At 58.2% G+C, this 22532-nt stretch overlaps 3 protein-coding genes across 4 annotated transcripts; 1 reads left to right on the top strand and 2 right to left on the bottom strand.

Moving 5' to 3' along the window:
* Positions 1–2186: 2186 nt before the first annotated feature.
* Positions 2187–11368, top strand: BSPRY (B-box and SPRY domain containing; the record flags this gene model as incomplete). Its single annotated transcript, XM_084219850.1, has 6 exons — positions 2187–2210; positions 2836–2934; positions 3837–4067; positions 5597–5622; positions 6721–6845; positions 10839–11368. The coding sequence occupies 6 exons, from the start codon at positions 2187–2189 to the stop codon at positions 11366–11368; spliced, it is 1035 nt and encodes a 344-aa protein (XP_084075976.1).
* Positions 11369–12746: 1378 nt separating this feature from the next.
* HDHD3 (haloacid dehalogenase like hydrolase domain containing 3) lies at positions 12747–13626 on the bottom strand. The gene has a single exon (XM_084219753.1). The coding sequence runs from the start codon at positions 13612–13614 to the stop codon at positions 12898–12900; it is 717 nt and encodes a 238-aa protein (XP_084075879.1). The 5' UTR covers positions 13615–13626; the 3' UTR covers positions 12747–12897.
* Positions 13627–14149: 523 nt separating this feature from the next.
* Positions 14150–21879, bottom strand: ALAD (aminolevulinate dehydratase). 2 transcript variants are annotated; one of them, XM_084219751.1, is made up of 12 exons: positions 21810–21879; positions 18460–18601; positions 18234–18284; positions 17455–17551; positions 16991–17126; positions 16507–16590; positions 16245–16333; positions 15925–15980; positions 15186–15273; positions 14618–14704; positions 14365–14494; positions 14150–14284 (listed from the first exon to the last, which is right to left on the bottom strand). In XM_084219751.1, exons 2-12 carry the CDS (start codon positions 18570–18572, stop codon positions 14211–14213), a joined length of 1005 nt encoding a protein of 334 aa, XP_084075877.1. In that variant the 5' UTR covers positions 18573–18601; positions 21810–21879; the 3' UTR covers positions 14150–14210. The 2 variants fall into 2 exon arrangements, with proteins under 2 accessions (XP_084075877.1, XP_084075878.1); XM_084219752.1 differs by lacking the exon at positions 21810–21879 and adding an exon at positions 21782–21801.
* Between the last annotated feature and the right edge of the window lie 653 nt (positions 21880–22532).

Here is a 22532-nt window from a genome sequence, read left to right as displayed (position 1 = left end):
GGCCACAACAGTGATGGAGCTGCTGCCTGTCACTCTTTACACCTCCTCTTGCTCTTGGATCTGGTCTGGACTTCCACACACCCTGGGGATCCCAGTGTTTGGCTTGGTGAAGACAAACACCTTCAGACTGAAGCTCATACAGTAACTGGTGGGACTAAGTGCAGGCACAGGCAGCCCCAGCTCAACTGAGCCAGCCCCAGCTCAAGTGAGCAGCCTGGCAATACTTGAAGTGATCTTTCCCTGGGCTGAGGAACACTTTGGGAAGAGTTTCCATGTCCATACACCAGTTCCAGGCACGGCAAGACCATGTGGATAACCCAGATGCATTCAGCAAACAGCTGCTGGCCAGGCTGGGGCCAGGCTGGTCCCTCCCCAGAGAGGTCAGCAGAGCCAGACCCAGCTGACCCAGCCAGGTGGGAGCAGCACCTCCCCCATGTCCTCACAGACCGAGCAGAAACCAGTCTCAGTGACAGTGAATTGTCACAGACAATAACTGCCTGCAGCTTAGCTCGAGGCACACTAATTGGATTTACTCTGCTGGCATGCCCATCTTCCATGGCTGCAGCATTTTGCTAATCAAAATTAGGGAGAAAAAACCCAACCTGCTTTTTCCAGCAAAAAACTGCTTGAAGGTTCTGCCCACAAAAAAAAAAAAAAAGCAAAAACCAAATCCTGGAAGCACTGAGCAAAAGGTTTCTACAAAATTCTCTTTCTAATTTTACCCTGACAGCCTTTGTGATTAGCAATTAGTAATACCCAGTTAATCTCCTGCTGTTCTATCCATGAGTTTGCATGTTCCAAAGATGTGAGGAATGATCAATCTCACAGCTGAGGGGCTGTGTTAATTTGGCAATTTATTCTTTCAATCTGATCGAGTGCCCCAATCATTTCAGTCCATCAGGAACATGATTTTTCTCTGACAGAGGGAGAACTCTGGAAGTTGCAAAACAAGACTCTAGGAAAACCTAAGGCGGGAATTCTGAGTTTTTAATGATGGTTACTGTTTCCAACCAGCACATAGTTCATGTTCATCCTACCTGCACATCTGCTCACAGGGAGCTGCCCGAGGCCGGGGGAGGCTGCAGGGAAGGTGGGAGCTTTGTCCTGTCTCACTGTTCTCCTGCCTCTTCTTCACTGAAAGAAAGAGATTTTTCTGCATCCTGGATGAGAACACCGCTCAGGCAGGATGTTAATCCAAGGTTTTGCTGAGTGTATCCCAACACATGTTTATCCATCAGCTGCTCCACCACAAAGCTCTAAAAACTCAGGGATCCTACGACAACTGATCCACACCAAGCTACACCTCCAGCAACCCGAGTTTCATGCTAGAGGATGTCCTTATCCTCCCTTCCCCCCAAATCCATCACTTGACAGAAATCAAACACCTTTTTTACTGAATTGCTTTTGAAAAATAAGCCATGCTGCTGCCTCCACCAGTCCAGGCTCTGCAGTGAAACCTGTGCCCTGGGATAAGGAATGTCACCAACCACAGCAGCAGCACAGGGACCCCAGCAGAGCTGCCCCGTCCTCACAGGAGAATAAGTATCCCTTCGAGGAGGGTGTTTGGCTTTGGGGAGAATAGGGGACATCCTGGGTTCCTGGAGCTGGGTGTGACCCCACAGTGGTGCTGGCAGGTCTCTGTGGATGGGGGTGACCTTTTGAGGGTCCTGATGGGGTTAAATGGGAGCATCCTGGGTCTCTATGGACGGGGGTGACCCTGTGGGGTTAAATGGGAGCATCCTGGATCTCTATGGATGGGGGTGACCCTGTGGGGTTAAATGGGAGCATCCGGGGTCTCTATGGATGGGGGTGTCCCTGTGGGGTTAAATGGGAGCATCCTGGGTCTCTATGGATGGGGGTGTCCCTGTGGGGTTAAATGGAGCATCCCGAGGTAGCCCCTCAAGTGCCATGTGCCGCTGGCAGGGGCGAGGCGGGGCAGCCCTCGGGAAAGATTTGTGGGGAAAGGTTTGTGAAGAGCCGCGTCCCTGCGCTGGGGCAGCCCCGCGGCCCGGCCCGGCCCGGCCCCGCCGCGCACTCACCCTCGCCCTCAGCGGCCCCGGCGCCGTCCCGCCCGTGCCGCCGCCCGCTGCCGGCTCCCGGCGGGGCCGGGCCGGGGCGGAGCCGAGCCGGGAGCGCCGAGCGCGGCCGGGCGGGGCCGCCGCCCCCGCGGCAGGTGCGGGCACAGCATGGCCCGGGCCGAGCGGCTGCGGGTGAGCGGAGGGACCCCGGGCCGGGCCGGCTGAGGGGAGCCCGGGGCTGGTGGGAGCAGAGGGGCCGTGCGGGTCTGGGGAGTTCCGGCGGGACGGGGGGTCCGGCCGGGAGTGCGGGGGTGTCGGGGGGTTTAAAGGGCTCCTGGGTGGGTATGAGCGTCCCTGGGGGAATATGGAGCTCCCCGGGGGTGTGTGGTGGTGCCGGTGGCGGTATGGGGCCACAGGGGTCCCTGGCAGGGTGTGGAGGTCCCAGACCGGGTGTGGGGTCCCTGGGGTGTGTGGCGTACTGGGGGTGCCAGACCGGGTGTGGGGTCCCTGGCAGGGTGTGGAGGTCCCAGACCGGGTGTGGGGTCCATGGGGTGTGTGGGGTCCCTGGCAGGGCGTGGGGCCGTGCCGGTGGTTCCCACGGGGAGCCGGGTGCTCTGAAGGCGCCCCTGGCGGGTGTGGGCCCACCCAAGGATGGGGACGGGGGCTCTGCCAGGGGCTCCCGGCAGGTGTGGGCGGTGTGGGGCCCTGGGGGGTGTGGGCCGGTTCAGGGGTCCCCCGTGGGGATGGGGGCTCTTCGTGGGGCGGTGCAGGGCCCCGTCCAGCCCCGCAGCCATCACCGCGCTGCTCCGTGCCCCAGAACAAGCTGGTGGAGCGCTGCGAGCGGATCCAGCTGCAGAGCGCGGCCATCGCCCGGCACGTGGACGAGGTGCTGCCTGCCAAAGACCAGGGCGTCCAGGTGAGTCCCCGGGGGCTGGCCCTGCCTGCTCTCTGCTCGCCATTCCCGGAAGGGATGCTCAGCTCCCGGGGGGGAAACGTCGGGATGCGGCTGTGGAAATGGAATGCCAGGGTGTGCCGGGAATTCCTGCTTTATTTGCCTAGAAAATGTGCACAGACAGTGGTGTGAGTGTACAACAGTCAAGCATCCTACTAGGATCAGTGCCTTAGAATTCCTAGGTTTATTTTATTTGTTCCTTGCTGTCACTGAGGATGAGGACAAAGGACAGTGATAGAATCATAGAATCTCAGACTCAGGTTTGGAATGGAAGGAATCTTAAAGACCCCAGTTCAACCATCTACCATAGGCAGGGACACATCCCACTATCCCAGGTTGCTCCAAGTTCCATCCAACCTGGCCTTGGACACTTGCAGGAATCCAGGGGCAGCCACAGCTTCTCTGGGCACCCTGTGCACCTCACCACCCTTGCAAGGAAAATTTCTTCCCAATATCCCATCTAACCCTGCCCTCTGGCAGTGGGAGGCTATTCCGTCTTGTCCCAAGTCCCTTTCCAGCTGTCCTGGAGCCCCTTTAGGCACTACAAGGAGCTGTAAGTTCTCCCTGGCGTCTTTCCTTCAGGCTGAGCACCCCCAGCTGTCTCAGCCTGTTTTCCTGTTTCTCACCCACAGTGAATCTCTGGAGATTTGCTGAGGGACAGGACTCTGGTCCCTCACAGGTTGTCACTTAGGTACCGGGGCTGGCTGAGGAGGCAGTGGGCAGGTTTGGGACTGGTATAGTGCCAGGTGGGCTCAGTTAACGGAGTAGCACCAGTGGCTGAGCCCCAGGAGCGTGGGCAGAAGCAGCTGGGGCTCCTCTCGGGGCTGGGGCAGGGCTGATGCTCCTGCTGTGTCCTTGCCTGGCAGAGCGCGGCCAGCGCGGCGCGGGAGCTGGTGGTGCAGAGGCTGCTCCTCGTGGGCAAGGCCTGTGAGAACGAGGAGCAGCGGCTGCTGGAGAGGGTGCACGCCGAGGAGGAGCGGGCACACCAGAGCATCCTCACCCAGCAGGTGCACTGGACAGAGGCTCTGCACAAGCTGGGTGCCCTCCGCACCTACCTGGTGGACATGATCACCAACCTGGATGACCAGGGCCTGCTGGTGAGTACTGTGAGTCAGGCAGCCCAGAGCTGACCTGCACCTCTTGTTACAGGACTTGAGTGCAGAGTTCAGCAGGTGCTGTGCTGCCAGCAGGGAGGCAGAGGTGGGCAGGACATAAAGAATTCACAGAATGACCAGGTTGGAAGAAACCTTCAAGATCATCGAGTCCAACCCATGCCCTAACACCTCAACTAAACCCTGGCACACAGTGCCACATCCAGGCTTTTTTTAAACACATCCAGGGATGATGACTCCACCACCTCTCTGGGCAGGCCATTTACAGACATTTGCAGGTCTGGCTCAGGGAACCTCCTTGACCTGATCCTGATAAGCCCCTGTGATTTCTCGTGGTTCCTAGACCATCTACTCTGCCCTATCCTGCTCTTGTCTGCAGTGAGGTCCAGAACCACCCACATTCAGGTGTCCAAACTCTGGGCTTGTAGTTGCCCTTAGGCTGGACAGCCAGGACAGCTCTGGGTTGTGAGCTTACAACATTTAGTTGTGTCACCAGCTTTCTAGTGCCTAGTTTAATGAAAACTGACCCTTGGAAACACCTGCAGCTCTTCTGGAAAGTCCCCTGTGTTGCCTGGCTTAGGTCTATTAGGGATATTTGCTGTGCAAAACAGCCTGTCCTTCCCCTTGCTCAGTTCCTTCTCTGGTTATTGAATCATCTGGGTTCACCCAAGTGATTCCTCTCATTTTAGATGTGAGCAGGACCTCTGCCTTCCCACGTGTAAATTTGTCAGGAGAGGAACAGCAGTTTGGCTTGGAAAACAGACCCAATCCCATGGAAAGAGGGCAGATGCTCCTTTGGTGGGAAAGGCACTTCCTATCCTGCCCCAGCACCTCAGTATGCTGGGCTGTAGCTGCACCATAAAGAGGAGAGGTTGGAGACCAGGATCCATCAGCTGCCTGTGGCAGAGGGCAGCCACACCCTCAGTTTCTCCTTTTGGAAGGGAATTAGGGGTTCATGTGTTCTCCACTTTGGGCTGTCAGTGTTGGTACTTGTGCCTATCTGGAATCAACACATTCCATAGCACAGGAAAGCTGAAGGTATGCAAAGTGCACTGCTTGGATTTGAGCAGGGATCAGGTATTTTCTTATCACTTTGCTGTACCTTGAGAGTGCCTCATGCCCAGCAGGTACAGAAACAAATGGGTCTGACCATGAGGTCACCTCTGCAGCCTCCCTCCTTTGCTGAAAGCCCTGGGGTTTGCTGGGAGCACAGGCTGTTCCTGCAGCCTGCCCTAGTGAGGTGGGGACAGAGGGAGCAGCAGACAGTGTCCCAGCCACACGTGCAATGTGTTGCCTTCAGCCATTCCCACTCATTTTCAGAGTCAGGAAGTGCTGCAGCTGAAGAAAATGGATGTTGGATGCTCCTGCTGCTTCCCAGGGCTGGGGTTGGGGTGAGGGGTGGCTTCGCTGGGTCAGGAAGGGGAATGCTGCTCCCCAAGTCCTGGGTGTGCTGTCTTTGGGGTGTCTTCTGTGGGGATTTAAGCTCTGATGATTCTTTCTCTCCTTGTCCCCAGCGTGCAGAACAAGAGATCTTCGAGAGGTCAGTACCTGGCTGCTCCTGGTCCTTTCTCTGACCCTGCTCCAAGCTTTCCCTGCTCCTGTTCCACACCTGCATCCCCACAGCTCCTGTGCTGTGTGCCATGATTCAGGCACCCCATGATGTCTCCTTTGTCCCTCGTGCTGCTTTTGTTGTGGACAAGGACAGAGCACAGAGATGCCAGTGTGGCCTCTTATCTCTGCTCCCTGTGCTGTGCTGCACCTGGAGATGCTCCATGTGCTTTCCCAGATCAGCAGTCCTTGCTTATGGGAGAACTTCTGCAACTCCTCAGAAAACCACAGGGCTTGCTGGGGGATGGAGCAGGCCCGTGCCAGGCTGTTGGCAGGAGGTGGGATGGTCTGTGCTCCATGTAGGGGGTGGCTGGCACAGCATCTCCCCAGCTCTGCATGGGCAGGGAGAGCCAGGTGCAGGTCCCAGTGTCCCCAACAGCCCTATCACTGACACTGGGCTGCCCTTCCTGAGGAAGCACCTGTGTTTTTATTTAATCTATTTCATTTTATTTAAGTAATTTGTTTCTGTGGATGCTGTGAGAGTGCTGGCCCTGGCTGCACTGTGCTGCCCAGAGAGCCTGTGGGGGTCTTTGTGCCTGTGGAGAGTATGGAGTGTGCCAGAGCACATCCCCAGCAGCCTGTGCCACAGCCTGTCCTCACAACCAGGAGTTCTGCAGGCCACAGGAACCAGCAAAGCCCTGGCTCTGTGCTGGGTGAAACCTTTGTGCCCAGACTGTGGGGCTCTGGCAGTAGAGGGAAATCTGATTCTCTGCATGTTCATTGTGCTCCCCTGGTACCCTGATGGCTGCTCTCAGACACATTTATTTACCCTGTGTCTGCTGAGTGAGGAGCTGTTGACTCAGGCTGCTGGGATGTGTTTTACAACACTGCAGCCCTTTCACCAGGAGCCATAAGCAGAGCCAACCGAAAGTATCACTCAGGGTGAGAGCTGGCCCAGACACCCACACCGTGGTCTCTCTGCAGCCAGAGCTCCTCTTTAACCTCTGCCATACCTCCTTGTAATCTTTTAAACACCTCCCAGCACAATAAATCATTGTATTTTGAAACAGCTCCTGTTTTCCTTTGCTAGGACGGAGGTGGCAGAGGGAATCTTGGAGCCACAGGAGTCCCTGAAGTTAAACTTTAATCAGAGCTGTGTTCAGAGTCCACTGCTGCATCGACTGTGGGCCTGTGCTGTGCTCTGCTGCCTCACAGGTCAGTGTCTGGCTCAGATCTCTCATGCTCCAGGGATTCCTGCACCCTCACTTGTGTTGTGCCCAGAGAAACACCCTTGTGCTGTGTCCAAACTTCCTCATGCTGTGTCCTGCCCCTCTGCTCTCCCAGCCCCTGCTTGTTTCTTGGAGCCCTTTCAGGGAGGCAGCAGCAGCTGTGGGAGATGTAGGAGCTCAGGGAAGAGCTGGAGTTTGAAAAGATTGTGTGTTCTATCAGCTCTGTGGCTTTAATGTTGTGTGGTTTCTTTTGCTGTTTCCTGAGTCTCTGGGTGACAGCAGTGAAGCTGATGCTGCTGTGGCAATCTCTGTCACAGAAACCTCTCTTCACAACATTTAGCATTGGGCTGCTGGGGACTTTGAGACGGTGTCTGTGATGCTGCCCAGTGCAGGGGGCAGTGAGTAGATGGAGCAGCATTCTGATCACAGGCTGAGCTTGTGGCTTGCACAAGCTGGTGGTTCTAGAGGTGTTGGTGCTCTGGCTCAGCCCCTGCTGTACAGCTGAGGCTGCACCGGAGGCATTTGCCAGGCCACTGAAGGCTCTGGGACTGGTTTACCTGGTTGGTGCTGGCTGTGTTAAGCAGGGAAAGGCATTTTTTCCTCTGGCTGTGATGTGCTTGAATGGCTGGTTGTGAAATGTTTGCATTTACTCGGGTTTCAGTCTGTTGTTAGAGTATTTCAAATGCATTTTTTGTTTCTCAGAGATGGCAATATCCTTTGTAATATGGCTTGTGAACAATCCCTAGCATGGTTTTTCCAAAGCTGCTGTACAAACTTCTGATTTCTGCTCATCTTGCTGTGATTCTGATGAGCTGTTTCCAGTTTTTCCCTCTTTCCAGGCCCATCTCCAAAGTCTTCACTACAGGCTTTCATTACTCTCATGGTTTTAAGTATTAGCCTGAGAGTCTATGCCTATCAAGCACTACCATCATGTGTTTATCTACTGCAAACTCTGGTGTTGCTCTCCTTTTGTGATTCATTTCCCTCTTTGGAATCTGTGAGTGCTGGCAGTTGAGGAGAGTGTCCCTGCAGGGGGTCGGGACTAGGTGATCTTCAGGGTCCCTTCCAGCCCAAATCACTCTGTGATTCTCTGCCAGTCCCTGCAGTGGTGCATTGACAGTGTCACAGAATCCCAGAATTATTCAGGTTGGAAAAGACCTCTAAGACCATCCAATCCAACCTGTGATCACCTCCTTGTCACCCAGCTCAGAACACTGACTGCCAGGTCCAGCTGTGCCTTGGACACCTCCAGGGATGGTCATTCCACCCCCTCCCTGAGCAGTCCCTTCCAGTACTTAACAGCCCATTCAGTGAAGAATATCTTCCTGAAAGAATCAGTGAAGCAGGTTCTCAATGTTCAGAGCTGTGGAGTCAAGCAGAAGCCTTTCCCTAATTTTCTTTGCTGTGACAGAATTTTTGTAAGGATTCCTCTCCCAACAGTATCCTTGTGAAATGTAATGACTTTAGGGCACTTGATTCTTGTGGTGGGTGTGCTGCTGCACTTATTACACAGGAATTTAATTCTCTTTGGGGTTTTTTTGAGTGTGTGGTTACATTTCACATGTCATTACTGCATTCTGGGGATGCCTGGTGTATCCTTGTGGATCTCATCAGTCCCCAGGCCACCCTGGACCAAGGCTTAGAGATTTAATATTAACAGCAGTGGTCTGAGCTTGCCTTAAGACACAGTAATGTGAAGTGTCATTCTGTGGTCCCTTCTCCTAAAGGCAGGTGAGCAGGTGGCTTTCTTGTTTATTTGCCTGAAAACAGAAAATTCCAAGCCTTGATGGCTCATTCCATAACCTCTAAAATACTTGGAAAGCAGCTGCAAAAGGGCCTCTATTTCACTCTCAAAAATAAACATGATTCCTTTGATGCCTTCACCTGGCATCCAGCCTTCTGTATCACTTCTGTTTGGGGTTGGCAGGTTCTTCCTTGCACCACAAGATGATGTAAATCTCCTGGCATCGTTTTGGGAGGGATCTCAGTTCATGGGAACTTGGATTTTTAAAAGCAGCCAGATGTGCTGCAGCTCACACAAATGTGCTTCCCAGAGCTGTTAACCATGGGAATTTATTGTCCCAGTATCCCTCATGTCCCAAGGCCTCCCTGATGGATACAGGACACAGAGAAAATAGACTTGGGGGCGAGATGAATTCCCAGTGGAATCATTCATCCAAATTATGTGTGAAAATCCAGCTTTATTCATGACAAAACACTCGTGTGAGGGGCAAAATTTGCTGATCTGAATTACTGTGTTGTTATTTTGCCAGCACTTCCCCTCCCTCAGATGCTCCCCTGGAACTGCAGCTCCACAGCAGAGCGGTGTGGGTGTCACTGAGGTGGTGTTTCTCCACATGGACACCAGGATGCAGCCCTAGGTCAGCTGTGTGTGGCACAACAGGAGGTTTAGTGCCCTCCTTCTGCCAGAGGAAGATAAAGTCTGGTGCTGCTGTGTTTTCTATGAATTCAGAGCAGCTTTGGCTTCCTGGAAAGCCGCCCTGCACACCAGCAGCGTGGGCAGCCCCAGAGCCCTGTGGAGAGCTCAGCTTTGGCTGCTGTCTGGGGAAATAAATCATCAGATGAATGAGGCTGGCAGCTCCTGCTGAAGGAAGTGCTGGCTTCAGCTCCTCTTTGGGCTCACTCTTGCTTGCAATAACTCCTACCTGACATGCACAGGTGCATGGCACTGATTTGCAAAGGGATAATTCAGCTTCTGTTCATCTGCCAGGGAGCACCTGGGCAGGTGCAGCCTGAGGGAGCCCTGGAGCCTTGCTGCTGCTGCTGGGTGCTGTTTGCTGCTAGAGGGATGTTGACCTGGATCCTGGATCAGGTCTGGGCTCTGGGATGACCCTGTTGAGGTCATCCTTTGGTTCTTTAAGGGCTCATCATGCTGTGCTCTGGATGCTGAGCAGAGGTTGTTGGGCAATAGCTGGCACTGGCATGATGGGGTAGAGATGCTGGCAGGGATGGCAGAGCCACTGATTCACCCCTCCAGCCCTGTTTCCATGGTGATTTAAGACCTAAAATTAATAAAGTGAGGGTGGGGGAAGGCAGGGCAAGGAGGGGCACCTGCTGGCAGGAACTGGGTCTCCTCAGGAGCAGATGAATCCTCTGGGCATCAGCCTCACCCCTGCTTCACCAGTTTAGGGACTGAGGGACACACTTCTGCAGTTCCACAGCCTGCAGACCCACAGGGGGTGTCAAGGGGAAGCATGCAGCCAGGGCAGGGCACCATGATCTTAGAGATCTTTTCCAACCTTGCAGTCCTGTGATTCCATGATTTTGAAGCGGTGCAGACCCACAGTGGGTGCTGTGTCCTCTGGCCAGCCTGGGCTGCTACTGGCTGGGTTTGTGCAGGTGGGCACCCTCTTATTTAACAGCTAAGCCAGGTCCAGTCACAGCCATGCTCGGCTTTAAGCCTGGTGCCAGCTCCCTGTGCTGCTCCCAGCACCTCAGGGTAGGTTGATCAACACCTGGGGCTTTGTAGCAGGAAAGAGATTTCCCTGCCCGGCCCTCTCCAGTCCTGTTTTTCCAGCTTTGCGGGTTTTCTGCACACAGCCCTCCCAGTCTTGCCAGGCTCTTGGCTTCCAGGCTGGGGGAGGAGCAGCCAGGTCCAGATCACCCACCGTGGGGGTGGGAAAGGACAGGAACTAGGTTTGGATCTCTCCCAAAAGAAAAGTACGGTGAGCCAAACCTGCTAAATTCTGTTCTGTGGGGAGTCAGGCCAGGGTCAGAGGAAAATGAGCAGGGCCTTTAGTGCAAGGTGGAGACGTGTCTGGTGAGCCTTGTTCTGGCCCTGGCTGAGAGGAGAAGCTGTGGCACCCAGCCTGAGCTCCCAGCACTGTTACCCAGGGAGGCAGAGGGGCCCCAGGAGCGGTGTGTGAGGAGAGGGTGGTTGTGCTTGTGGTTCTCACAGCCTCAGGTGCTTCAGATGGTGGCCACTGCGTCAGTGCTCATCACGTGGCGTCTCTTGCAGGCTCACAGGAGATTCACATCGATGAGAAAACCCTGAGCCCCCACCTCAGCCTGTCAGAAGACAAGAGAACCCTAACCTTCAGCCCCAAGAAAGCAAAGGTGGACTCGGGCTGCCCCGAGCGGTTTGACCACTGGCCCAACGCTTTGGCCACCGCACCTTTCCACTCGGGGGTGTGTGCCTGGAAGGTCAGCGTGGAGCAGAGCTGTGCCTACAAGCTGGGGGTTTGCTACAGCTCTGTGCCCAGGAAGGGCTCTGCCAACGAAGGCCGCCTGGGCTTCAACGCCGCCTCCTGGGTGTTCTCACGCTACGACAAAGAATTCCGGTTCCTGCACGCGGGGCAGCCCCAGCCCGTGGAGCTGATCAAGGCCCCGGCAGAGATCGGGGTCCTGCTGGACTTTGCAGGGGGGGAGCTGCTCTTCTACGACCCCGACTCCTGCACCATCCTCTTCTCCCACCGCCAGGCCTTCCTGGAGCCCGTGTTCCCTGTCTTTGCCGTGGCACACCAGAGCATCTCGCTCGGCCGTGTGTGACTGTGTGTGCTCTGCAGTGTCCAGGGGAAGGGAGCCTGGGCAGGGCTGTGTCCAGGGCCCTTCAGACAACACCTGCCTTCACACTACACCTGTCCTCGTGTGTTCTCTGCAACTGTGCTCTCGTCCCAGAGCCAACACCCTGTGCTGGGCTGAGGGGTCTGGGAATGCCTGCCTGGGCCAGCTGCTCCTAGGTGAATTGTGTCATTTCTGCCCCACCAAAGGCAGCTTTCCAGTCTGCTGGTGGGCTGGAAAAAAAGAGGAGAAATAGTGAGAGATATGGATGGAGAAATGGCAGGGAGGAGGCCTGTGGAAGGGGACACAGTGTGCTCTACAACTCCTTGGCAGGAGGGTGGAACTAGGGGGCGTCAGGCTCTGCTCCCAGGCAATGCTGAAAGGACAAGAGGAAATGCCTTCAAGTTGTGCCAGGAGAGGTTTAGGTTGGATCTTGGAGAAAATTCCTTCACTGGAAGGGTGGTCAGGCCCTGGCACAGGCTGCCCAAAGCAGTGATGGAGTCACCAGCCCTGGAGGGGTTTAAAAGGCCTTGTGGATGTGGCACTTGAGGACATGGTTTAATGGTGGCCTAGGCAGTGTTGGGGGAACAGCTGGATTCTATCCTAAAGATCTCTTCCAACCTAAATGATTCTGTGATTCCCTGACTGGAATGCAGCTGGAGGTGCTTTTGGGAGGAGCTACCCCATTGCAGAGCAGGGACAGCACAGTGGGCTGTCCCCTGTGGGGGAACCATGCTGGGAGAGGGGAAATGCTGAGGGGCTGTGGCCATGTCCAGGCAGAGGACCAAGCAAAGACCATCAGAAAGAAAACAAAACTGAGTGTCCCAAGGCAGCGGGCTTTGAGTGTAATGTGGTACAAACATGGGGAGCTGATGGCAGCAGGCAGGGAGGAAAGAGAGGTGTAGGCCTGATGTTGAGCCAGAGAAAGGGGTTCAAAGTAATCTTTAAAGGGTCATCATTATTTCTCACTACCTAAATCAGTAAAGTTTGTTAATTGGCAATTCATTAAGTGAAATTGCTCAGCTCCAAGCTGTTATGCCCACAGCAGGAGACCTGCAGGCACCTCCTGCCTGCCTACCACTGTTGGGAAGAGGGGGATGTTGGTGAGGTGGCAAAGCTGGGGTACACTGAGGGTGCAGGGCCTGGGCAGGGGTGTCCTGGGTGCTCTGTGTGGGCAAACCTTCCCTGGGACAGGGCCCCCACTTGCACTGGAGGATGTTTAGGCATGTCCCTGGGGTGAGTGAGAAGGGATAAACCTCATGCCTCCCAGAATGAACCTCTGCAGTGACTCAGGGGGAAGACACCACAGCTGACCTTCTTCTGTGGTGTTTTTAGAGCCATGAAACACATCTGCTCCACTGCTGGGCATCAGAAATGTTTTATTGCATGAACATTCCTGCTCAATAGGCAGCTCAGACTTGCTGCTCTTCCCTGCCCACCTGGAAGGAAGAAATCTCATGTCAGGACAGTTCAGCACTGGCAGCAGCATTGCAGCACTGGACCCCTCCGAACCGCAGCTACTCCTTCTCGATGCGAGCCAGGAGGTGGCTGAGCGTGGGCAGGACGTGCTCGGGGGGCACCTCCGGCCCCTCGCCCTGCCCGGCCGCCCGCAGCAGGAAGCTGTGCATGCCCGCGGCCCGGGCCGCCCGGTAATCCCGGCTGTAGTCATCCCCGATGTGAGCCGCCTGCTCGGGGCGGGCCCCGCCGAGCCGCAGCGCCTGCTCGAAGATTCTCCCGTCCGGCTTGGCGAAGCCCGCGGCCTCGGAGGTGAGCACGAACTCGAAGTGGTGCCGCAGGTTGCACTGCGAAAGGATGGCTTCCAGCCGGCTGTCGAAGTTGGACACGACTCCCATGCAGAAGCCGAGCTGGCGGCACCGGCTCAGGGTCTCGGCAGCTCCCGGCAGCACCTCCCAGGTGCTGGAGCTGCAGTAGTCGCGGTAGAGCTTCTCTGCCACCTTCGTCAGGGCTGCCTCGTCCTGCACGCCCGAGAGCCTGAAGCTCTGTTTGACAACATCCAGCCACCACTGCCGGGAGCTGAGCCCCTGGCCGTGGCCGTAGTTGGGGAAACGCCGGCTCTGGGCTCCGTACACCTCCCGGAAGGAGCGCCCCAGAGCCTCGGGCTGCACCTGCAGCCCGTGGGCCCGGGCCTCGGCCGCGTAGCTCTGGCCCACGGGCTGCCGCAGCCGCAGCAGCGTGTCCTTCACATCCCACGTCAGCAGGCGCAGCCTGAGCATGGCCTCGGCAGCGCCCGGGGACACGGCCGAGCCCCGCGCTGCCAGTCACATCCGAGTGCCGCGGGCACCCCGGCCTTTTGTCCACCTCAGTACGAGCGTCGGTGTCTCTCGGGCGGGGCTCAGGGCCCCTCTGGGGTCAGCACGGAGACGCGGCAGGGAGGGGAAACCCTGCTCCGAGTGCCAGGGGCAAAGTCTGCCAGGCCGGGGCAGTGACAACTCCCCACGTGGGTGCCGCAGACGGGGCGAGCTGGGGCACGCGGCTGGACCCGGCTGGGGGTCAGGGGCACGGCCGGGGTGTCCGGGGAGGGTGTCCGGGGCGGGAGCACCGCTGGAACGCAGGTGCAGGCTCAGGGTGTCCCCGCGGGTCCCGGAGGTGCGGGGCGGTGCCGGCGCTCACCGGGCCGAGCTCCCGGTGCGCGGGGGCTGCGGGCTGGGAGGCGGGGGGGGGGGGTGTTGGGACGCGCAGTGTCGCGGCCCACCTGCGCTGCTGCCCGGAAGGGCCGCCCCTCCCGGAATTCCAGCCCCTCCCGGAGAACCCGCCCCGGCCGGAATTCCCGCCCCTCCCGGAAAACCCGCCCCGGCCTCAATGGCCGCACTCAGTGCCCGCCCGCCGCCTCCCGCAGCCAGCGCAGCAGCTGCGGTGTGAAGTACGTGATGATGATGTCGGCCCCTGTGGAGAGAAAAAGACGCTGGAGCCAGCCCGGGGGGACACGGCGGATAGAGAGGGGGACACGGGGGACGCAGCCTCACCTGCGCGCCTGAAGGCCGTGATCGCCTCCTGCACCGCCGCCTCCAGGCTGAAGGCGCCGGCCTGCGCCCCGTGCCACAGCATGGCGAACTCCCCCGAGACGTGGTACACGGCCAGCGGGTGCGTGGGGTGCTGCGGGAGCGGGTCAGCGCCGGGGACAGCCCGGCCCGCACACCCCCGGTGCTCCAGCGCCCGTCCCGGCACACAGAGCCCACCGCCCCCACCCAGAGCCCTCCCTGCCCCGCAGGTCCTCACCCGAGCCTTGACGTCCCTCACGAGGTCCAGGTAGGGCATCCCCGGCTTCACCATCAGCATGTCCGCACCCTCCCGCACGTCCCGGTCCTACCACGGCAGTGCGGGGACAAGAACAGCTTGTTTTTGCCCAGGAGTTTGGAGCCCTGGTGGTTTTCCCCAGGAGGGATCACAGAACGCTGTGAGCCCCTCATGGCCAAGGTGGCTGGTGCTCCCCTCGCCATACACGGGGTGCCTGGGGAGAGCTGATGGCTTCGTGTCCCTGCACCTGACAGCCCAAGCCAAGCAGAGCATGGGGACAGCAACTGCACAGCTCCCAGTGCTCAGCCCTTGGGCACATACTGGGACCAGCTCTGCCAGGCTGGTGGGCCTCGTGTTTCTTTGGCTCATGGAAGGGGAACACCACTGACCATTTGCCTCCCAACCTCTTGCTCACCCCAAGCCCTGTGGGGTGCAATCACCCAGGCCCTATGTGAGGGTGTCCCACCCCACAGCCCACAGTCACCCCACTGAGGGTGTCCCACCCCACAGCCCACAGTCACCCCACTGAGGGTGTCCCCCCCACACTCACCACAGCACGCACGGCCAGCCCGCGGGCGCCCGGGGGCAGCTGGTAACAGCGCCGGTCCCCAAAGGCAGGTTTGGACAGCGCCGCGTCCCTGCAGAGGGACAGAGGGTGAGGAACCCCTGCCTCCCACCTCCTACAGCTCCAGAAACACGAGGACAGGCCAGGACAAGCATCTGAGCCACTGAGGCAGAGCAAGGGGGCACTCCCGACGCAATTCAGCACCCAGGGATTGCTCTGGGATGTCCTACAGGCCCAGGCTGGCCCTGGGAGCTGTTTCAACACCCACTGCCCCCCTTATGCCCAGAATCTGGGTAAAATTATGTCAGGCTCTTTTCCAAGGTAGATTCCTTGGGGATACCCTGCCGGGGTCAGGCTGTTCTTGGGACAAGGTCTAACAGCTGACTCAGCTGAAGCTTGTCCCTGAAGTCACTCTGTGGGGCAACACTGACTGCTGACTGCTCTTGGAAGCCGCAGGCAGCTCCCTCTGCCTGCCTTGCCACCAGCACCTGAGCAGGTGAAGGGTTGGGATGGAAGATCACCCTTCAGCGACCTTGCTGCCAGCCAGCCTCTTCTGGGCAAGTCCTTTTTGCATGGAGAAGGAGTAGGGTGCTGAAAAATGACCAGTGTGGCCCCACATGCAGCCCAGGCTCTTGGCAAGCCCCTTTCCTAAGTGACTCCCTGGGAATGCACTCCCAGCCAGCCTGGCCCCAGCTGGGCACACCTGGCTGGGGGACAGACCCACCTGAAGGGGCCGTAGAAGCACGAAGCAAACTTGGCACTGTAGCTCATCACCGAGACCTGCAGGGCAGAGAGGGGCTGTGAGGGCTGGGAGCTCAGGGCCACATCCCAGTGCTGGGACAGGAGAGATTCCCTCCCACAGGTTTACCCTCCCCCTGCCAGACATCTGGTACCTCACCATGCCTGGGCATTCCGCTCCAGCCAAGGACATTCCCCTCCTGCGTGTGCCGGGGCAGGGCAATGCCTGTGGCACCAAGGGGGGCTTTGCCCCTCCTGCCACTGTGCTGCAGCCTCCCATGGAGGTGGCTCGTGCCTTTGGCTCACCTTGTTGCCCAGGTCGTTGGAGATCAGTGCCTGCTTTATGGCCGCAATGCGCCCGTCCATCATGTCCGAGGGGGCCACGATGTGGCAGCCTGCAGGGACGGACAGCACAGGGATGTTGGGAACACTGCAGGCTCAGGTGCTGCCTGAACAGTGCAGGGGAGCACTCCCAGCTAGAGCCAGGCCCAGTCTCCTTTTGGATCTGCCCAAAGCAGAGACAGCTCTGTGAGAGCCAAACTGGGGTGTCACTGCCCGGGCTCCCCACCTGCTTTGGCATAAGCCAGCGCCACCTCGGCCAGCCGCTGGCAGCTGAGCTCGTTCTGGATGGTGCCATCTTCACGCAGGATGCCTGGGAGACAAACTTGGGGTTACACAGCGGAGGGACAGCTCAGTCCCCAGGGGAGTGTGGCTCTGGGGACAAGCTGAGGAGATGCTCAGAGCAGCAGTGGGGAACTTGATGTGTCAAGGACCAGGACCCTGCTGGGGACGGGACACAGCATGTGGGTGCTCCAGGGAAGGGAAGGCAGAGATGGGGCACATGGAGGGGAGCTCAGACTCAGGGTCCTGAGGGAAGGTCTGAACCACCCATGCCTCCCATCCTGTGGTCAAAACCCAGGAGAGGTCACCCAGGCTCAACTACAGCAGTACAGGGAAGCCAAGTCTTGTAGCAGGATCTGGCTAGAGCCTCAGCAGAAAATGGCAAATCCCAGAGGCTCCCAGAGGCAGAAGGCTCAGAGGCCCCTGCTCACCACAGTGCCCGTGAGAGGTGTAAGGACACAGGCAGACATCGCAGGCAATCAGCAGCTCCGGGAAGGTGGAGTGGATCTTCCTGATGGCCTGGATGGCAGGAGTGCCCTCAGCATCAGCAGCAGAGCCTCTCTCATCCTGTGAGGACACAAACACCTCAGCATGCACAGCTGACACTTCCCACCGGCTCCTCCGTGGCAGCAGCTCTGCCCAGGAAGCATTTCCTGAACTGTGGGACCCTGTAAGGCTGGATGGTGGGACCCCAGTGAGGGAAAAGGGTTATGGGCAGCTAGGGCAGGCTTTGGGGCCAGCCACAGAGCTCTGGAGACTTTCTGGGTGACACTGCAATATCCTATCAGAGACCCTGAACTGCTCCTGTTTGATCAGGAGACCACCCCCCCACCCAGCCCCCCATTGCTCTGACAGCCCTGTGGCTATCCCAGCACCCCCAGACCCATGCACTGACCTTGTGGACCTTGCTGGGCACCCCAAAGATGAGCACACACTTGAGGCCGTCTTCGACAAGGGGCCGCAGCATCCCCTCCAGCTTGTTCACTCCATACCTGAGCAGGGCAAAGGGAAGCAGCTGCCAGGCACCCAGACCGGCCCCGTGGGGAGAGCTGCCCTGGGACTGGGATGCTGCCCTGTGAGCAATCCAGCATCACCAGGCAGTGCCTGGAGGTACAGGGGAGGTGTTGCCTGAACACTGGGAGGAACAATCTGAGCCCTTATCAGGGGCTTCAGGAGCGCTATCTGCCCGGCAGGGACACTGCTCTGGAGGGATGGGCATACCCTGCCCTTGGATCCCTTATCTTGGTGTCCCTGGTGCAGCTCCAGCCCCCTTTCCCATAGCCCTGCTAACGTGCAGCAGATGCAGAGGGCAGCTGCCAGTCCAGTGGGATCCGGTGCAGGACCAGATCCCACGTCCTTGCAGAGGTTTTCTGGCTGCTGCTGGAAACCCTTCCAGCCTCCCTGTGTGCCCAGCCCACACAGCCTGGGAGTGCTCTGGGACACAGCCAGTCCCTGGTGCTGTCCCTCCCAGTACTGACACTTTTCCAGCATTCCCTGCATGATTCCCTCCACTCCCTTAGTGGATGAACATTCCCACTTTGCCTGATGCTGGAAGATGTCCAAAGCAGGAACCAGAGGGTTGGAAGCCTCCCCCTGGCTCATGCTCAGGGCATAAATGAACCTCCCCAGACACAGGGCACAGGGCACACAGTGACTGGGGGACTGGATTCATACCTGGCTTGTCCAGGAAGGCTGGGAATTAGCTCCACGGCATCAGGGCTGTCACTGTGGGAGGTGGATGGGACAGAGACGTGAGCACTCAGTGAGAGAAGGAAGCCTCTCACCCAGACGTGTCCACAGGAGCTCTGCACCTATTTAAGAGCTCAGGGGTGCAGGGATGGACCCAGCCAGGCACCCTGAGCCAGGTCCATCCCTCCCCCGAGAGCTGGGGCTCACTCACGTGACAAAGATGGGGTAGATGAGGTTGGAGGCATCGAAGGTGGTGGCGGTGCACTGCCAGGAGCGCAGCACGGGGTGGAAGTAGCCGCTGTGGAGAACAGAGTCTGCCTGCATGGTGGGCTCTGCTGTCAGGGAAGGAGACTCTGAAACACCAAAACAAACCAGCAGGGCCCTGGTGAGCTGCTGTTCTGGGCACATGTGAGGAGGGGCTGGGATCCAGGCAGCCCCTGCAGGACTGACCCTGTCCCATGCCAGGCACCCTGGGGTGCTGCAGGACCCCCATCAGCAGTCACAGCACGGCCCTTCCCATTTACAGGGGCATCAGTGACTCCTCCCCACAAACCTCCCAGTTCTGTGTATGAAACCTCCATTTCCAGCCACTGACAATCTCCCCCAGCAGAATCATGTTCACCCTCTGCAGGTTCCTTTCCCTGAGCCCCAAGAGGGTCATTCTTCATTCATTTTACTTTTCCTTAGTAAGAAATTGTAGTTTTGTATGGAGGGGATACAGAGCTGCTCTGTGTGATCTTTAAGGTCCCTTCCAACCCAAATCATTCCATGATTCCATGTAGCACCACATATTTATGGCTGCAGTGTGAAGGTGCAGTTACAGAAGAGAAGGGGCACTGGAGGCATGGGACCATCCAGGGCTCTAAAGTTCTCACAGAACTCTTGCAGTTAAATAACTCAAGTGGCCACTTACTGCTGGATAAAGAAAATCAAGGAGTTGGGCAAAACTGATTTCAGAGGTAATGAAACTCACACATAAATCCATCATTAGCTATCTCATGGCTGAAGCTTCTTCTGTAGCAATGTTTTACTCTCTAGCAGATCTAGTAATAATTCTGTGATCAGCCCATTAGGAATTACATTTCCATGAGGGCTCAATTCCCACCACCATGCTGCTGGTGGATGTGATGGAAGGGGCCGTGGGAAGGGAGCTCTCCTGGGACGAGGTGTTTGGCTGCAGTGCAGAGGAGCAGCTGCACGACCCCAACAAGAGACTGTTTGTGCAGAGCAGCTCCAAGGACTGCAGGCTGCTCACACAGGGCCACGTCCCCTGAACGCCCCGTGCAGAGGAGCTCGAGTGCCCTGGGAGACAAAGCAAAGTTCCTGCTGAAGAGCGTGGGGGTTTTGGGGGCTGAGCCTAAGGGAGGTGGGCAGGAGCAGAGCTGAGATGGGACTCTGAAAGAGCAGGTGGATTCCTTTGAGTGTCCTGGGCACGGCAGGGCTTCCCTAGGGAGATGGAGCAGCTTTGGTCCATCCCAGAGGGATTCCCCTGGCAGTAAACCTCTCTGACCCTCAGCCTGCATCCAAACTCTCTCCAGAGAACAGAGTGGGATCAGAGTCCCCCTGGAGGCACAGCTCCAGCTCCCAGCACAGAATCCAGGGGACAAAGTTTTACACCAGAACCCATGACACCAGCCAGTAACAGAGCAGGGAGATGGTTCAGTTCTTCTGGAAAACTTTTAGTATGAATAGTGTTTCACCTATTTTACATGCTCAAGACCCTTAAGATGTTCTAATATTGAGCCAAACTCCGTCAGAGCACTCCAGTGCACAGGACACTTGGAACAAAGGGGAATTGTATTCAGTCCAGGGCTGGAATTGAGCCTCTCATACCCCAAGGAATCGCTTCTGCTTGGGGATGAGGAAAGGCCCCTCTTGGTTAGAGGCTTACACGTATAAAAACCCCAATAAAAACATCAGGTGGTGCTCATGGGGGATGCAGAGCAGCTGACAGGAACCTGGCAGCGTCATGGCATCCCTCGGCAAGCCATTTTTAGCCCTTGGAACGCTGCTGCCCCAGCCTTGCTCCAGGGAAAGGGGACAGCCCTCGGGTGAACCGGAGCTGGCAGCTCCAGCAGGCGCCTGGCTCCAGGCAGGGCTCCAGGCAATGGCAAACAAAGGGCTCAGTGAACAAAACCCACCTCGAGAATCCAAAAAATGCTTTAAACAGTTAATCCCACCAGAGGGAGGGGAGGGGGCCGGGTGGGACCAGAGGCACCTGACTGGATGGGACAGATAGAGGCCACAGCTCCCGAAACCGCGCTCTGGATCCCGCGGGCGGGATTGCAGGGCCGAGATAAGGGCGGCACGGGTGGGTCCCAGGCTGCTGGGCCGGGTCCTCCTTCCCAGCCCCACGTCCAGGACAAGCTGTGGCCCGCGCAGGGCACCCGGCGGGACGAGGGCACCGGGGTGGCACAGCCGGGGACAGAGGGGAAGAAGGGCAGGGCCGTGGAGCGAGGCTGCAAGAGTGTGTGCCATGGGGCATTGCGCCACCCGCTGCGCCCTGGGCTGGGGCTGCTCCTCCCGAGAGCCCGGCAGAGCAAATTAACGTTTCCCCAGCATCCAGGGCTCAGACCTGACTTTCTAAAGCTCTTTGCTCCGGGCATATCGGAGGAGTTCAAGGACAGGTCGGCAGCAGAGTGGCTTCACCTTTGCTCCTTCCACTGGGACCAGTCCAAAGCCGCAGCACCCGAACCCGCAGCTGTGCCCAGCCCGTGCCCGCGGCACTGCCCGGGTGCCTCGCTGCTCTCAAGGGACGGGAAGCAACTTCCCAATGGAGAACCCGGCACACGCCGGCCCTCGGCACCGGCACCGGCACCGGCCGGACAATGTTCGGGACGGGCTGGAGGCAGACCCGGCGCTGCTCCGGCTCCCGACAGCTCCCCACGAGCTGGGAGGGTTCGTTCCCTCGTCTCGCCTCATCTTGGCAGCAAGAGGTGTCCCAGCATTTCAGGACACACAAGCACACGTGGACTCAGACACGAACACAACCATTTAGTTAAATCCCAGGGACATGCAGGCTCCCAAAATCCCAGCTAGGGACGGACCAGGGTGTTCTAGGAAAGCGGAGCACCCCAGGCAGGCAACGGAGCTGTGGGTTAATTAACAGCCACTAACGAAGGCCAAGCTTTTACAGGGTTAATTAAGAGCTACCTACGAAGGTCAAGCTGTTAGGGCAGGTTTCCTGCTCCAGGACGGGAACGGGGATGCTCAGGGGTCTGGAATTACACCCCAAGACAAGCGGGAGCTCAGGACCGACGCCAGCTCGCAGCATCACACGCTGCTCGGCGCGTCCCCCGCCGTTGTCACGGTTACCGAGCAAAACCGGAGCAAAAACCGAGCAAAACTGAGCAAAAAACCCGGGCTGTCCTTGCTGCGTTACCCGGGGCTGCCCTTCCTGCCAGCACCCAAGCGCGGCCGGGTCCCGTCCCTGGAGTCATTCCCCGGCAACCCTGCAAGGGGCCGAGGTCGGAGACCGGAGGAGGGGCGGACGCCCCGGCCCCAGCTCCGGTACCGGCTCCCAGCCCCGCTACCTGTTCGAGTCCCGGTCCCGGCACTCACCGATCGCCGCGTCCGCTCCGGCCGTGCGACAGTGTCCTCGATTTACATAACCACGCCCACAATCAGCATAGCCCCGCCCCGCGCGGAGGGGCTGGCGGGAAGTCTCGCGGCGGAGCGCGGGAAAGGCGGAGATAGCGGGGCCGGGATTTGGGGTCTGCAGCAGCCATGGGCCCGGGGGGACACGGGGCACAGCCTCGGGGTGCTGCGGGGGCAGGGGGCAGGCTCTGGGTGCTGGGGCCAAGCAATCCAGTTCCGGCGTGCTGCAGGGGCACCTGGAGCCAGGTTTAGGGGTGCTGCAGGGGGACTCAGAGCCAGGTCCTGGGGGGCATGGAGCAGTGCTTTGGGGTGCTGGGGGGGGGGCAGAAGGCAGGTTTTGGGGGTTCATGGAGGCGGGAGCAAAGCCCTGGGGTGCTGCAGGACCCAGAGCCAGGTTTTGGAGTGCTGAGGGGTACATGGAGCAGGGTTTTGAGGTGCTGGAGGTCTATGCAGTCTAGTTCTAAGGTGCTGTGGGAGGACCTGGAGCCAGGTTTTAGGATTCTGGAGTGGCTGGGGCAGGGCACTGGGCTGCTGTGAGGGTTTGGAGTGCTGCGGTGTTTGGTTTAAAGGGCATGGCTGACAGGCTGTGGTGGTGGGGAGCAGGGTTTGGGGTGCTGCAGAGGCACCTGGAGCTGGGCTTTGGGGTGCCCAGACCCCTGCCTTGGTGTCTCAGAGCAGGGGAGAAGC

The sequence above is a fragment of the Fringilla coelebs genome (assembly GCF_963513975.1).
Source record: "Fringilla coelebs genome assembly, chromosome: 21".
Taxonomy (NCBI): domain Eukaryota; kingdom Metazoa; phylum Chordata; class Aves; order Passeriformes; family Fringillidae; genus Fringilla; species Fringilla coelebs.
Note: the sequence above shows the minus strand (reverse complement) of the source record. Positions and strands in the feature narration are given on the sequence as shown.

Coding starts and splice junctions, on each gene's coding strand:
- HDHD3 (XM_084219753.1), bottom strand. CDS start 13,614: ATGCTCAGGCTGCGCCTGCTGACGTGGGATGTGAAGGACACGCTGCTG.
- ALAD (XM_084219751.1), bottom strand. CDS start 18,572: ATGCAGGCAGACTCTGTTCTCCACAGCGGCTACTTCCACCCCGTGCTG. Junction 17,552..18,233: donor AGCCTTCCTGGACAAGCCAG/GTATGAATCCAG, acceptor TGCCCTGCTCAG/GTATGGAGTGAACAAGCTGG. Junction 14,285..14,364: donor CACGGCCTTCAGGCGCGCAG/GTGAGGCTGCGT, acceptor TTCTCTCCACAG/GGGCCGACATCATCATCACG.